The following is a 14,632-nucleotide window of genomic DNA, read 5'->3' on the forward strand; positions in this document are numbered from 1 at the left end:
TGATTGTGCTGATTTGCCTTTTGTGTTTTTTTAAGAGCCCTGAATAAATTAGTAGTTATTAACCATCCAGTATTGCCACTCTGATCAGACTGAAGAGGGGAGGGGGTGTGGCTGTGTGGGTGTGAAGAGAGCTTATTCCTCTCACACCGAATTAAGACGCATTGTCAATCTTCACCTTGGGCAAACCCTCTCAGTGTCACAGCTCTGAATCATATCGTGTTTTTCTGTTGATGGCTAAAAGCACCAAACAATCCACACTTTGAAGTGGTCTGTTTACCAGCTCAATATATATTATATATGTAATATATAACCTGCGGTTATGTCTAAATAACAGGAAAGTGCTGCTGTGCTCTCTCTGAGCCGCGTTCCCCTTCAGAATTTGTTGAACTTGTTAGCACAGAAAGCCATTTCATTACTGCAGGATTATTTTTGATGGAGAGGAGCCACAGATCGCTAGTATCTAAAAATAATTTCTGTTGCTTTTAGTTCTGTGGAATCAATATGCTGTTGTTTTCTAGATATCAAGTTGGGGTATAATTCTTTTTTTTTAAGTGTTTATTAAGATTTTAACCAAACCAGGAGCGGCGGCATACACCTGTAAGCCCAGCACTTGGGAGGCGGAGTCAGGAAGATCAGCAATCTCAGATCAGCTTTGTCTACACAGTGAAGTCAAGGCCCATGTGAGCCCCTGTCTCTTAAAAGAAAAGAAAAGAGAGAGGCTTTAATAAGTTTCTGTGAGGTTTCTGTGAAGTCTTGCTCACAAATTTAATGTTGTTCCATTGTAAATGACTGGAATGTCTGCGCTGTTTCTGGCCTCTTCCTCTCCTCTTCCGTTGGTCTGTCTTGACCTTTCGCAGTGTAACATGGTAAAACTGACCGCCCCAGGTTTCTGTTTTCTCAGCCGTGTTCTGCATAACCTTTAACATTTGCTTAAGCACTCCGACTTCTGCAGATCTGCCCAGGTGTGAGGTTCTCACGTGATCTGTGGAGTTCGTGCGGGTGAGTGCAGTACAAAAGCAAAATTTTCTATTAGCTAATAGTTAAAATTTTGCATCAGGCATGGGTTTTGACGATGTTTGCTTTTGCAGTCACCTATTCGGGGATAATCTAATAACAGTACCATTTAGAAAACCATACAGACTGCATTTGGGGAGGCAGAGGCTAGCTCAGAGCCATGCCTTGCAGGATCGAGGTCAAAACTGAGGGACTCTTGTTATTGGCGAGCTTCACCGCCTTCATTGAGAAAGAAAGGCCGTGTTGTGTGTTCTTATCCTAGAAACAATTTTTATCAAGTTAATTAAATAACAGTATGAGGAAACGTCTGCCCAGACCAGCTCTTTTACCCAGTGCAGTGACCCTTGAACATGACTGGGTCTCGTGGGGACGCTAGTGAGCACTAGAGCTACTTCCAGCACACAAGCTGTAGATACAGCGGGGAGGAGCACTCTAAGATGAAGGCACTTTAGCTCTGTTGTTAGTTTATCCCCGTCCACAGGGTCCTCACTCTGAAGTCCCTTTGAAAGCTGCTGGCAGTCTGAGTTGTCATGTGGTGGCAGCTTCTGTTTACAAGCTTTCGGGGGTGGGGACCGGGGATGTTTTTCTTTTCTGTAACTTTTGTTCTTTCTTCGTTTGTTTCCTTTTTTGGCTGAAGTATGGGCTACTGCTGCTTGCCTTGTCATCTTTATGCGCTGTTTACACATGGCTTTTTACCAAAGAAGCCGCTGCCACATCTGATTTATCTTTTATTGCAAGTGCCCATTGAAAAGCGACTTTGAAAGTGAATGTTGCTTTGTTAATTCCCAGGTTGAAGTTCCTACTGGCTATTATACAATCAAGGCAAACACTGATATTTATAGTTTCTCAAAATAGGAAAAAGATTATAAATATTTATCGTGTTAATATATAGTGACATATGTTGTATTTTTTAAGCCTTTTCCTGAGGCCTTTAAAGCCATTCTCCCTTGAGACATGAACCGAACCCTTGCCATGTTTTTGTTGAAAGGGAAGAATGCAGGAAGAGCACTCGCAGTTAACTGATGTTATCAGGATTGGAGTCTACATTTTTTAGCTTGCATGTTGCAGACCATCTGGGAATCTCACGTTGTTGATAATATTTGTGACTGTAATATTTATTGTTTACTTTAGTCAGGAACCAGGAGCTGAACTCTTCTACTTGGTGTCTTCCCCACTGTGCTTAGCAAGATAGCCTGGATTCCTGCTGGTTCTGTGGCCTTGGCAGTGCAATGCATTTCTTATTGGGTTTGCAAATCAAGGGTAATGTGCTCTTGGGGGTGTTGTGTCTGCGTGAACCTTATACCCCCAATCCTCCTGTCATCTCCGACATTCCCCTTTCTTATCAAACCTTGTCTTTTTAGGACTGGGGAGCTGACTCAGTGGGTGAAATTCTTGCTGTGCAAGCATGGGACCTGAGTTTGGATCCCATGCCCACAATGTGCACTCGTAGCCCTGGTGCCTGGGTGAGCAGAAAAGGGAAGATGCTATGACAGCCAGCTCTAGGTTCAGTGAGAAAGATGGAGAGCGATTGAGCAAGACACTTCAAGTCAGCCTGGGACTCCGTGCACACACACAGGTCACTGTACCTGACTTAAAAAGCCTAACAAATTCCTTTTCTCTTAACATAGAGAAGCGCTGATTGATGTATTTAGTGGATCAACAATTTTCCTTGAGATATTTGTGTTTCAACAAACCACAAGTCATGGCAGATAATATTAACAGAGTTTTTTGTACCATTAAAGGAGCACTTAAGTCTGAGTGGTAGTGGCGCATGCCTTTAATCCCAGCACTCGGGAGGCAGAGGCAGGCGGATCTCTGTGAGTTCGAGACCAGCCTGGTCTACAAGAGCTAGTTCCAGGACAGGCTCCAAAACCACAGAGAAACCCTGTCTCGAAAAAACAAAAACAAACAAAAAACAAAATCTAAGGCATTCTTGGAGGATATTATCTTCAGAAAGCAAACGTTTGGGTAATTACAATATAGAAAGATATGCTTTGAGGCTTGGAAACAGCAATGAGCTAATTATACATTAAAGTGGTGATAGATTTTGTGACTAAGTCAGTACTATCCTTCTGGATATTGAATACTCACAGAAGAGGTAATCTTTTAAAATAGTAGTAGTGTGTTGGGTGGGGTTGTGCATGTGTAAGAGGGCAGCTCTGTGGGTTCGATCTCTCCACTATACACGGGTTCTTAGGTTCACTGGGATTGGTTTGCTGACCTCCTTCCTTACTACCCCTTGTTTTGAAGAAGTGTCACTATGTCAGCTGGCATCAACCTAACTAGCTCAGGCTGTTCCCGAACTCACGAACCTCCTCTCTCGGGTTCCCAAGGGCTAGGATTGCAGGCATGACCCCACATGTCTCTGATCTCCACTTGTTTCTCTCTATAGAAAGGAAATGAGATGATGTCAAGCACATTTCTCCCTCCCATCTGGGCCAGGTGCTGGGTTTCTATCACAGCCCCGCAGCCCCGACCTTCACCAAGTAGGGAACAAGTGACAGAATAAACACGGGAGAAATTACATCGATTCCTCAGGAAAGCTTGCTTAAGTAGCAAGATCTTAGAAAGGTTTTTCAAACTGTGATGTTGGTTTGGACTTTTAAGACTGGGTGTCTCTGTAGACCAGGCTGGCCTTGACTCACTGACGCTTGCCTGTACCAAGTGCTGGGATTAGAGGTGTGCACCTGGTCCTTATTCATATGCTTAAAGCCAACTGGATATTGCCACAGTGCCTTGTACAGGTATCTGGCCGATTATTATAGCCTGCTTCTTCCTACGTGTCTCCCAGTAGTCCAGATAAGCAACAGCTGGACCAATAAACACCTGAGTCACATAAAGCCTCAGTTTTGCCTTTCACTGTGGATGGTTCAGACATAGCCATATGTCAAATCATATTTCTGGCAAGATCCCTTCATAGTTTCTAGGCTAATTTGGTTTCATGCAGTGGTGCAGTGTTATATAACAGTGGCCTGTGCTGATGGTCGTGGCCACAGGCAACAGCTCTGTCCGATAAGATTCTTCACTGACATTAGATGCCAGATCATGGGGCTTCTCTTGTCATGAGGCTTTATACCCCCTGGCCAGGCCTATCTTCTGTCTTTTCAGACGTCTTATATTTAAAAATGTAATGCCAGCCACTAAAATAGGTCCTCTATGGTTCTTTGCACTGTTGTCGTGGTCATTCCATGACGCAGTCAGACGTGCATGTCAGTCCTACTCAGGATGCTGCTTAATGCTGTGGGAAGAAGAGGCTCTCAGAGCCAGGGCAGAGCTGAACGTAAACCCCACCTCTAACTTGCTTAAGCTCTCTGTTCCTTCGTTTATAAAATAAGGATAGCGATTACCTCAAAGTGAGGTTGTAAATGAGGGGCCAGGGAGGTGGTCTAGCTGGGAAAGCACTTGCTGTGTGTGCATGAGGACCTGAGTTTGCTCCCTAGAAACCAAGTAAAAATGCAGGGTGTGGTGGCATGTGTTTAAAATCCCAGCAGAGGGCTGGAGAGATGGCTCAGTGGTTAAGAGCATTGCCTGCTCTTCCAAAGGTCATGAGTTCAATTCCCGGCAACCACATGGTGGCATCTGTAATAAGGTCTGGTGCCCTCTTTTAGCCTGCGGACACACACACACACACACACACACAGACAGAATATTGTATACATAATAAATAAATAAATAAATAAATAAAAATAAAATCCCAGCAGAGTGATGGAGACAGGGGGTTCCTGGACTTGCTGACCAGCCAGCCCAGCTTACCCAGCAAGCTCCACACCAGTCAGAGACTTTCCTTCGTCTCTTAAAAACCAGGTGGAGCTTGAGTGGAGCTAATGTGTGAACACAGAGACAGGTAGGCAGGGTAAGTGTTACTGAATGAAAATGGCGGGCTAGTGAGGTGGCTCCGGGAATAAAGGAGCCTGCTGCCAAGACTGACCACCAGAGGTCCATTCCCGGGACCCACGTGGTGGAGTTATCCTCTGACCTCCACGTGTAAGATATGCAGGTGCACACCTACACACTTGTACACAAGTACATAAATACACGCTAAGTAAAATAAATGTAGTACTTAAAAATGGTAGTGAGCGTAGGGATAGCGTGGGAGCTGACTCAGGGTTCTGACCTGGCTTCTAGACAGTGCTATCCTTTATCAGCGTAGAAATGAAGGAAGCGGCTGGTGAGAGGGCCAGGCAGCAACAGAGGAAGTTTAATTTCGGGCATGTTACACTCCTCATACCCGGGGGATGTCCAGTAAGTGGTTTTCTGTATTTGCCCCCTGAGATCAGACAATGGCACCAACCAGAAAGGTTGGCTTGGCGTTAGAGTGCAGCACGCGGCTGACCAACCCAACTGCTGCCGGTCTTCTCTTTATGACAGCTAGCACATGCTAGGCACTCTGAGTATTTATTGTTGACATTACTTTCACTACTTCTTGAACCTTTGATTGCTTCTATATTTGCTTTAGGGGAAAAAATCAACCTGTTTAATTTTGCTCTGTAGTGCACATCTCAGTCCAGAGGCCAGCCTGGAGATGCTCAGTACACAACTCAGTGCAGAGGCCAGCCTGGAAATGATGCTCAGTACACAACTCAGTGCAGAGGCCAGCCTGGAGATGCTCAGTACACAACTCAGTGCAGAGGCCAGCCTGGAGATGCTCAGTACACAACTCAGTGCAGAGGCCAGCCTGGAGATGCTCAGTACACAACTCAGTGCAGAGGCCAGCCTGGAGATGCTCAGTGCACATCTCAGTCCAGAGGCCAGCCTGGAGATGCTCAGCAGCTAAAAGCACTTGCTGCCAAGCCTAGTTTAGTTCCCAAGACCCGCAGAGTGGAAAGAAAGAACCATCACCCCTGCCCAAGAGCATACAAAACAAACACTCAAAAAGAGGTGCTAGCCTAAGCAGTGTTTAACCAGCAAATAACGTCTTGATGACAGTTATCATTTCTGCAGACTGACACAGATTGGCCTGCCAGGCGTGGTGTTGCAAGCCTGTAATCCCAGCACTTGGGAGGATTAACCACTAACTCAAGGCCAGCAAGGAACACAGTGAGGCTGTTTAAAAACAGACAACAATAAGATTGTTCGTTGTTCGGTTGTCATAATCAGCCAGCTTTCCAGTTGTAGGGAGATTGTGCAGAGAAGTTTTGCTACCCCTCGCATGTGAAAGGGCTTGGTCCTTCCCGGAGCTGGGATGGGTGAGAAAGCCCATTTGTGAGCTACTTTTGGTCAACTCCTTAGGGAGAAGAAAAAAATAAAACCCAAAATCTTGTGAGAGAAGGACACCAGAAAACAGTCCAGTGTGCTCATAGCAACGACAAATCTGTTCTGTGTCCTCTAGGCCAAGCACATTGGAGCTGCCCTGCTGATTGGTTGAATTACGTAAAGTGGGTTGGTACCTTAGAACTGCAAAATGTTTTCATAGATGTTATAGTATTTGATCCTAGGACCTTTACGAGCCCAGCTAAAAGTTAGTCTCATTTTAATTTGAGGAAATTCATACGCCATTAGCCAAAATATTTTATGTGTCTGTTCTACAGACAGCTGAGTTCTCCAACCGCTCACTTCTCCTTGCATGCGCTATATAGTACTCACAATCAGCTAATGGCAGATGCCCTCATCTGACTCCGCGTGCAGCTGTTCCAGATGTGGAGATGGCTCAGGAGTGAAGTGGACCCAGAGTTCAAAGCCTTAAGAGGGATTAGTTTATATTCAACACAACATGGGCTGGTTTACGGGAGCAGAGCACGGTGATTTTTAACTATAATCAGAAAGACAGATGGTAGGTAGACGGACGGTCGATTGATTGACACTGGAATGTGTCAGGTGGTCCTAGCTGTGTCTTTTCTCCTGGAATGCCTTCTTTAAAAGACCCCCTTTCTGTCGCTACATTCCTATATAACAAGTGAAGTGGTAAAATGGTCTTTCTGAGGTTTGAGGCCTGAGTAGACTTAACTCCAGACAAAAGAGAATCTCATAGCAGCCAGAACCAGGGACACTGAAGACTGCTAGAACGTCAGGCTAGAAAGGGGAATGAATGTGTGGGAATCTTAAGCTCATATCAGCTTATATATGTCAGTGCTTAACTCCTTACGATGAACTGCTCCAGAGCTACTAATTTTAAAAAAATGACATTGCAAAAGCTAAATATGTGGGCTGGAGAGATGGCTCAGTGGTTAAGAGCATTGCCTGCTCTTCCAAAGGTCCTGAGTTCACTTCCCAGCAACCACATGGTGGCTCACAGCCATCTGTAATGAGGTCTGATGCCCTCTTCTGGCCAGCAGACATAAACACAGACAGAATATTATATACACAGAAAATAAATAAATAAATATTTTTTAAAAAAAAGCTAAATATGTGCGTGTGCGTGCACATATACATGCATACATGTCCATCCCGTGTGGCCAGGAGGGAACACGGTTTCCTATTGGAGCGCTGTGTCATTCATCTGTGTAAAAGCGTGTCACTTGCTGGTCATTTCCCTTCCCTTGGTATCGGGCCTGACATCAGGATTGGGACCGAAGCTATCCATGAAGCATGGACTCAACTCCCGTCCCCTTGCTGACCAAAGTCTACATTTTAGCTTCCTCTGAGGGGCCAGGATGATATGTACGGCTTGGAGATAGGAGAACTCATCGAGAACGTGTTTTGAATAGCTCCCAAGTTACATTGTCTTTTGCGTTACTGAGCCGGTGAGTAGGGGTGGCAGGTAACTCCTTCGGGTACGAAAGCACGTGCTGTCTGTTGAGGGCTGTGGGCATGAAGCACAGAACACTGTGAGGTGCATTGCAATTGTTCTCATATTAGCAGTGGTCCAGAAATAGGACCAGAGTCGAAACTGCCTACGCTCCTGATACATATATGAACAGCAGTTCTTCTGACCATCTGGAGCGAAGGGGTCTGGTGATTAATGGCGATAATATGTTTGAGACTTCTTAAAAGTCGTTGCTGATTCTCAGAGTTCCACCCTTGTTTCCCCACTTACTCATCTTGCTTTTGTGTGTGTTCGTTCATTTGTAGAGTGTTAATGACATTCGCACAGAGGAGGTGGCTGTCGTGACAAAAGGGCCATCCACCTACCCTGCCTCCGAGTGGGAGAGCCCCAAGCAGTCAGTGGTCCCTAGTCAGAATCTGATGACCACCCCACCGGCGTCTCCTCAGAGCTATGGTTCTGGCTCCCTCTCCATAAACAGCAAGGAGGCGGAAGAGAAGGAGCAGGGGACAGCTGGCTATCATGATGCTCATGAGATGCCAACAGGCCCAAGTGGGGAATGTTTAGGAGTGGAGGAACAGCCCAATTCCATAAGTTTCCCAGTAACTCCAGCTTCCTGCCAGCTGCAACATGGTGGAAAAAAGGCAGAGAGTAGTGAAGAGCCAGTTGCACCAGCAGAGACCCTTGAGACCCAGAGCGGATCCTCTCTTGACTCTCGCGTGGGTAACCAGGTCCCCACCCTCATTCGAAGTTTCCAGGTAGTAACTGATGTGACGATGCAGGTCTGATGACACTCTTTGGGAGAGGGCCAGAATCTGTGGAGGAGGTGGCAGCGGTGGTGGTAAAGGACGTGACCTCTGCAGTTTGATGCCGTAAAGGAACTCAATCAGAGGAATTAACTCTAACTAGACATGGTTTCCTCTTCTGATGACTTAACAAAACTCTTGGGAGTAAATTCCAGCTCTTTACCTTCGTGGAGCTGGTGTAAGAATGTTCCTCTCTCCTCTCTCAAGGATGAGCTATGGCAAGAGATGAATTACTCCTGTGGGGAGGAGCCTTCGGGGTTCTGAGACCACGCTCAGACACTTTCCAGTGCTCCTTACTAACATTTGATCTTAAACGACAGTTTATACTGCTCTACTGTGCAACCCACCACTTCCACTGACCCCCGGGGGACTCCGTGATCGTAGGCACTAACTACTGCACTGAGGTGAATGGTCCCTTAACCTTATCACAATCCAATGGTAGCTTTAGGGTGATTGGTGTCCTGGGAGAGGTAAACAGATGAGCAGGAGGGTCTCTACCACCCCACTAATGCTCGTTCTTTTGGAATTTTGAAATTAATCACCAGGTGGTGGGAGAACTGATTTTTTTTCCTTTCTGGTTTTCCAAACACTATTTCTTCTCAGTGAATCCAAAGTGAACGTCTGACATTGATTTGAAAGAAGTTAATGAATTCCAAGGAAATGCGTTCCAAGGCCTCTCTGCTTCGTGTACATTTGTACTCGGTGGAGAGATGTGCCTGGTTTTCTTAATTATAATATCCAGTCACAAGGATGAATGAAAGTGATTTCTATTTGGCAAATAATTTTATATTCAAATTCTGAAGGTCAGTCTAAAGTGTTTTATATCACCGGTCATAAACTGTCTGGTGTTATAGTTTTCCATTAAGCTTATGAACATAATTACAGTGGTGCCACTTTGAATGCCCTTCTCGAGGTGTGACACCCCATGGGGGCTCCTTGGGAACCGTGTCTTCGGAGAGTGGCTCCAGCCTTTGATCAGATCAGTGTCAGAGGTTCAGCTCCCCACGCACTGCGGGAAGGTTTGGCCAACTCTGTTTCCTTACTGTCCACAGCCTCCCCTGGTAAAGACTCAGACTGTCACCATCTCAGACACTGCCAATGCTGTGAAAAGTGAAATCCCAACCAAAGATGTTCCTATTGTCCACACTGAGACCAAGACCATCACCTACGAGGCTGCCCAGGTAAGACTGACTGACACTCCAGAACAAAGACAGACTGAAGACAGTAGATGGTTTCTCCCTTTGGGGCCCCCAATTACTGTAAGCACAAGGGCGTCCCAGTGAGCACTCTGGGCGCTCAGGTAATCAGTGTACTCACCATGCACGAAGACCTGGGGTCAGTCGCTAAACCACACAAAACTGGGTCTGGTTTGGGCTGGGATGATGGTTCACCAGGTTCTCCTATTGGAAGATTCAGGCTCGTTAGTGTGACCTATGGGTCAGTGAAAGAGCCTGTTTCAAATATAGGATGAAAAGCACCCGAGGACTGGGACCTGTGGTGTCCTCCGCCCTCTACAGATGTGCACCTGCACCTGTTTGTGTGGGTACACACATAAAAGTGAAGACTGGGCGTGGCTGGCGCACACCTGAGGTGCCAGCACTCGATGTGGGAACAGAAGGATCAGGAGTTCAAGGTCATTCGAAGTTATACAGCGTGACGTCTGCCTGGGCTACCCGTGAGACCCTTTCTCAAAATAATTTATCTTAAAAAGGAAATAAATGCAGAACGCCAGGCTGAGGGTTTTAACTTGGTGGAAGAACATTGCACTTGACATGTGGGCAACCCCAGTTCACTCCCCACACCAAAGAGCAAATGAAGTTGCCACAGGTCTGACTACGTATGTTCTCCACCCAAGTCGTCTGGGAAAGTTACTCTAATGTGAAGAACATGGGCTTTGGGTCAGATAAACCTGAGCACGGTTCTGCTCGTCTGGGTCCTAACTTGGGCACGTCATCACGTGAGCCTTGGCCAGCCCTGCCCACAGTGTTAGTGTCCATGTCATGGTATTATTGTGAGGGTTCAAATTGTTTTTAAGTCTTTCACTTTCTAGTTACAGTGAAACTTCATTGTTTTTGGTAATCCGACTATGCTAGAATTACGCTGTTCTGTTGAATTCTCTCTCTCTCTCTCTCTCTCTCTCTCTCTCTCTCTCTCTCTTTCTCTCTCTCTAATTAGTCACAGAGGGCAAAAAGTTAATCTTCTGTGAGATGAGCTCTTAATTTACTTCTACAACATGTTTATTGAGTTTTATGTGTTAAGTCAAAGTGGTGATGTCAGGGCAGGCAGTCCCCACCCTCTCTAGGGAACATTCTAGTAAGGAGAGAAAGGTTGCCATAAGCCCTGCCACACCCAGACACAGTGGCCCACAGTGGAACCCAGGCAGGGGTGCCCCCATCCCCAGCCTACCCTGAAAGACCCTGACTGGAAAAATTAACAACGACCAAAAATGAAAAAGGAGGAAGAAACCCACGTAAACAAATATCAGATACTAGAAAGTTCTAGAAGCTGAAAGGGGTAAATAGATAATCCAGGGAGCTAGGGTGTAGCTCACTGGTAGAGCACAGCGTAAAGGGGCAGCCATGAAACTCTGGCTGGACACTGAAGATCTTCTCAGTCGGTCTTCCTGGCACCGTGAACCCTTGGGAAGCTTGGAGGACAAAGCCTGTGCTTTGTAGTTAGACACAGCATTGTGTGTCCCGAAAGGGGCAGCTACTTATGCATAACCTCAGACAAACTCCCAGCCCATCCATTCCCTGGCTCTACCCCTGCTGCCGCACGATTGGGGGGAAGTTTAGGTGAGATGGTGTCTGCCAAGTGCCGGCATCTCCAGAGATGCTCAGTCTGTATCTGTGCGCTCCCCTCCACTCTCTTTGTGGTCGAGAGCGTAGAATTTAAATTTGGTGAGAGATAAGTTCAGGGGTAGATGGTAAAGGAGCATCATTAAAGCAATGGCCTTTTAAAGGTGATTCCTAAAGCTGCAGGTGACTGTATTAAAGTAGGGACGGGCTTGAAGACGACACTGTGACAGATCTGGGGGATGATTCTAAGAACAGCAGTAAGTGTCGCCTTTGGAAATGAAGAGAAAGGCCTGTCAGTCAAGAGAGACGGGAAAAAGCTATCGAGGAGGCCTTGGCAGGGGTGAGGACTGAAGAGGAAGGGAAGAAAAATTGCTTCATAATTGTATACACCTGGGGATGGGAATCCAGGCTCCACCAGGGATTCTGCGCCTTCTTAATCCTCCCTTTCCCCACCCCCCAGTACCTCAGAGTCTGGATGAAATGTGGTCCTGCTCATAAATGAAATAAAGCCAGTCACAGTGTTCCATACCTGAGGTCTCAATTACTCCGGAGCTGAGGCAGGAGAGTTAGCCTAAGAATTCGAGGCCAGTCTGAGCAGCACCATGTCTTTTTAAAAATAAAATTGAAAGTGCTTGCTTGCTCTGGTGACACAGGAGGAGGAGGCAGTCATCTACTGCGTGTTTGCTGTAATACCCTTTATGTGTGGACCCGTGGAGACCTGTGCAGCTCTGACTGCCCACCTACCTGCTGATAACACCTCTCACGGCCCGTCACCATCTTTTTAGCTTCTCGCTAATGTCATTCTTAGCTAATCATAATAAGCAGCCGCATGTTTGATTCCCATGTAGATTAGCTGCATAAACTGGCATGTGAGATAATTTAAGCCCCTCCCAGCAAGAGGAGCCCTTACAGTAACAGTTTGCTGTCCGCAGCATCACTAACGCCTGTTGTGCATGTGTCCTGCGTCCTCATGAGGGGACACTTTCTGATTCATTTGCTCAGTCCCTGGCTCAGTTGTTGGAGGTGGAACTGTTCCCTCGCTGGCTAGCACGGTCTTTCCTGTTTCATCCTGTGATGTCGCTCCCTCGCACCCCAGCCGCCAGGAGCCCTTACTCTCCTGCCTTGGGTGTGAAGAGCACAAGCTCTGGGGAGAATGCACTGACTCCTTGGCAGTTTTAAGTCTTGAGTCTTCGCGCCTGAGCAGGCGAATGGTTCTGTCCCTTCTGTCGCTTTCATAGGATGGCTTTACTAAAGATGCTTTAATGCCCTGTGGGGGCATTTGGGACTGTGGGATGTTGCCCCTGTGTAGCTTGGAGCTACTCTTCAAACTGTGCTATACTCTTGCCTCTTTCCGCACCACTCCAGTCACTGACCTGATGCTGAGCAACTTCTATTCCTCAGCATTTTGGGGGGCAAGGGGGCCACAGGGTCTCACTGCATAGCCCTGGCTAGCCCAGAAGTTATAAATCAGGCTGACCTCAAACTCAGTGATCTGCCTGCCTCTGCTTTCCAAGTGCTGGGATCAAAGGTGTGCACCACACCTGTCCTCATTCAACTTTTTGTTTGTTTTGAGACAGGGTCTCACTGTAGCTCTGGCTCTCCTGAAATTCACTCTGTAGACCAGACTGGTCTTGAACTCACAAAGATCCACCTGCCTCTGCCTCCCAAGTGCTGGGATTAAAGGCCCGTACCACTACACCTAGTTTTAACTTTTATTTTTAGTGTGTATGGGTGTTTTGTTTGCATGTATGTTTGGGTACCACACATGTGCTTGGTGCCCAGGGAGGCCAGAAGAGGATGTTGGGTTTCACTGGAAGTCGGGGTTACAGATGGTTGTGAGCTGCCATGTGAGTGCTGCGGAATTATGGCCCTATCAAACTTAGATCCCCTGGAAGAGCAGCCAGTGCCCAAACCACCCCGAGTCATCTCTCCAGTCCCATTTATCCTGCTTGTTAAGAAAGAACCTGTTTGGGCTGGAGAGATGGCTCAGTGGTTAAGAACATTGACTGCTCTTCCAGAGGACCTGAGTTCAATTCCCAGCAACCACATGGTGGCTCACAACCACCTATAATGAGATTTGGTGCCCTCTTCTGGCCTACAGGCAGGATATTGTATAAATAAATAAATGAATGAATGAATGAATAAATAAATAAATAAATAAATAAAAAAGGAAGGAGGGAGGGAAGGAAGAAAGGAAGGGTGGTTCTGCTTATTAGCTGAGAGGTCGCGTGAGGGAAGTAGATGTTTGAGCAGGAGAGAGAGCTGAAGAGCCACGCTGCACCTGGGGGGTCTCAGACCAAGGCCTCCTGAGGGGCTGACTTGTGTGTGCTTTCTTCTGCAGACTGAGGACAGCAATGGGGACCTGGACCCTGGAATCTTGCTGACAGCTCAGACCATCACTTCTGAGACCACAAGCAGCACAACCACAACTCAGATTACCAAGGTAGCAGAGCTTCCGATGGCATCTGAGCTAGATAGAGGGGACCAACATAAGCAAAGGCTGTCAGCTCTGTTCCAGGTGGAAGGACCTGATGCCTTCCCCAGAATTCACCTGGAAAGCCACGTTTAGTCTTTCTCATTGCACATCTGTCCATCTTGCTGTGGATAAGGTCTAAATGTCAGCTTGGGGTGGGGTATAGCTCAGTGGAAGAGCACCTCCCTATCACGCACAGGTTGTGGGCTCCATCCTCAGTATGAGTGCACACACAGGCATACAGGTGTTTTGTTTTGTTTTTTTTGAGACAGGATTTCCCAGTACCTTTGGAGCCAGTCCTAGAACTTGCTAAGTTCTAAGACCAGGCTGGCCTTAAACTCACAGAGATCCACCTGCCTCTGCTTCCTGAGTGCTGGGATTAAAGGCGTGCGCCACCACCTGACTCACACACACAGTTTAAGGGCAGAGATTATTGATGTGGTACAACCATATTTTCTGAGCTAGAAGCCAGATTTCTGATCTGATGAATCATTTTTAGTTGCATTCTGAGGCCATGTGAACCATAATTTGGAGATGAAATGCTCAAATCACTAGAACACTTTATAGGAAGCAAGGCAGACAAAATGTCAAAAGTTCGAATTATCCTTACACAATCAGGCAGTCCGTGTTTGCTGTAGCACTAGAAGAAATGCGCTCCCTTCCTTCCCCTCCCACCCCTCCCTCTTTCCCCCCTTCCTTCCCTTCCCATCCCTCCCTCTCTTTCCCCTCCTTTCCTTTCCATCCCCATCCCTCTCTCTTTCCCCCTTCCTTCCTTCCTTCCTTCCTTCCTTCCTTCCTTCCTTCCTTCCTTCCTTCCTTCCTTCCTTCCTTCCTCCCTTCC

General features: G+C 46.8%; 1 protein-coding gene across 10 annotated transcripts in view; it reads left to right on the plus strand.

Moving 5' to 3' along the window:
- Positions 1-14,632, plus strand: part of Epb41 (erythrocyte membrane protein band 4.1) — a 146,966-nt gene that overhangs the window by 126,979 nt on the left and 5,355 nt on the right. For 6 of the 10 annotated variants that reach the window (XM_050151327.1, XM_050151291.1, XM_050151308.1 and 3 more), the window contains 2 exons: positions 9,573-9,701; positions 13,660-13,761. In XM_050151327.1, the coding sequence (XP_050007284.1) occupies positions 9,573-9,701; positions 13,660-13,761 (231 nt within the window). Of the gene's footprint in view, positions 1-8,022; positions 8,473-9,572; positions 9,702-13,659; positions 13,762-14,632 lie in introns of all 10 variants that reach the window. The other 4 variants (XM_050151299.1, XM_050151278.1, XM_050151272.1 and 1 more) reach the window with 1 other exon arrangement.

This window comes from Alexandromys fortis, unplaced genomic scaffold (genome assembly GCF_014885135.2).
Source record: "Alexandromys fortis isolate MF-2015 unplaced genomic scaffold, M_Fortis_MF-2015_v1.1 scaffold_26, whole genome shotgun sequence".
NCBI classification, from domain to species: domain Eukaryota; kingdom Metazoa; phylum Chordata; class Mammalia; order Rodentia; family Cricetidae; genus Alexandromys; species Alexandromys fortis.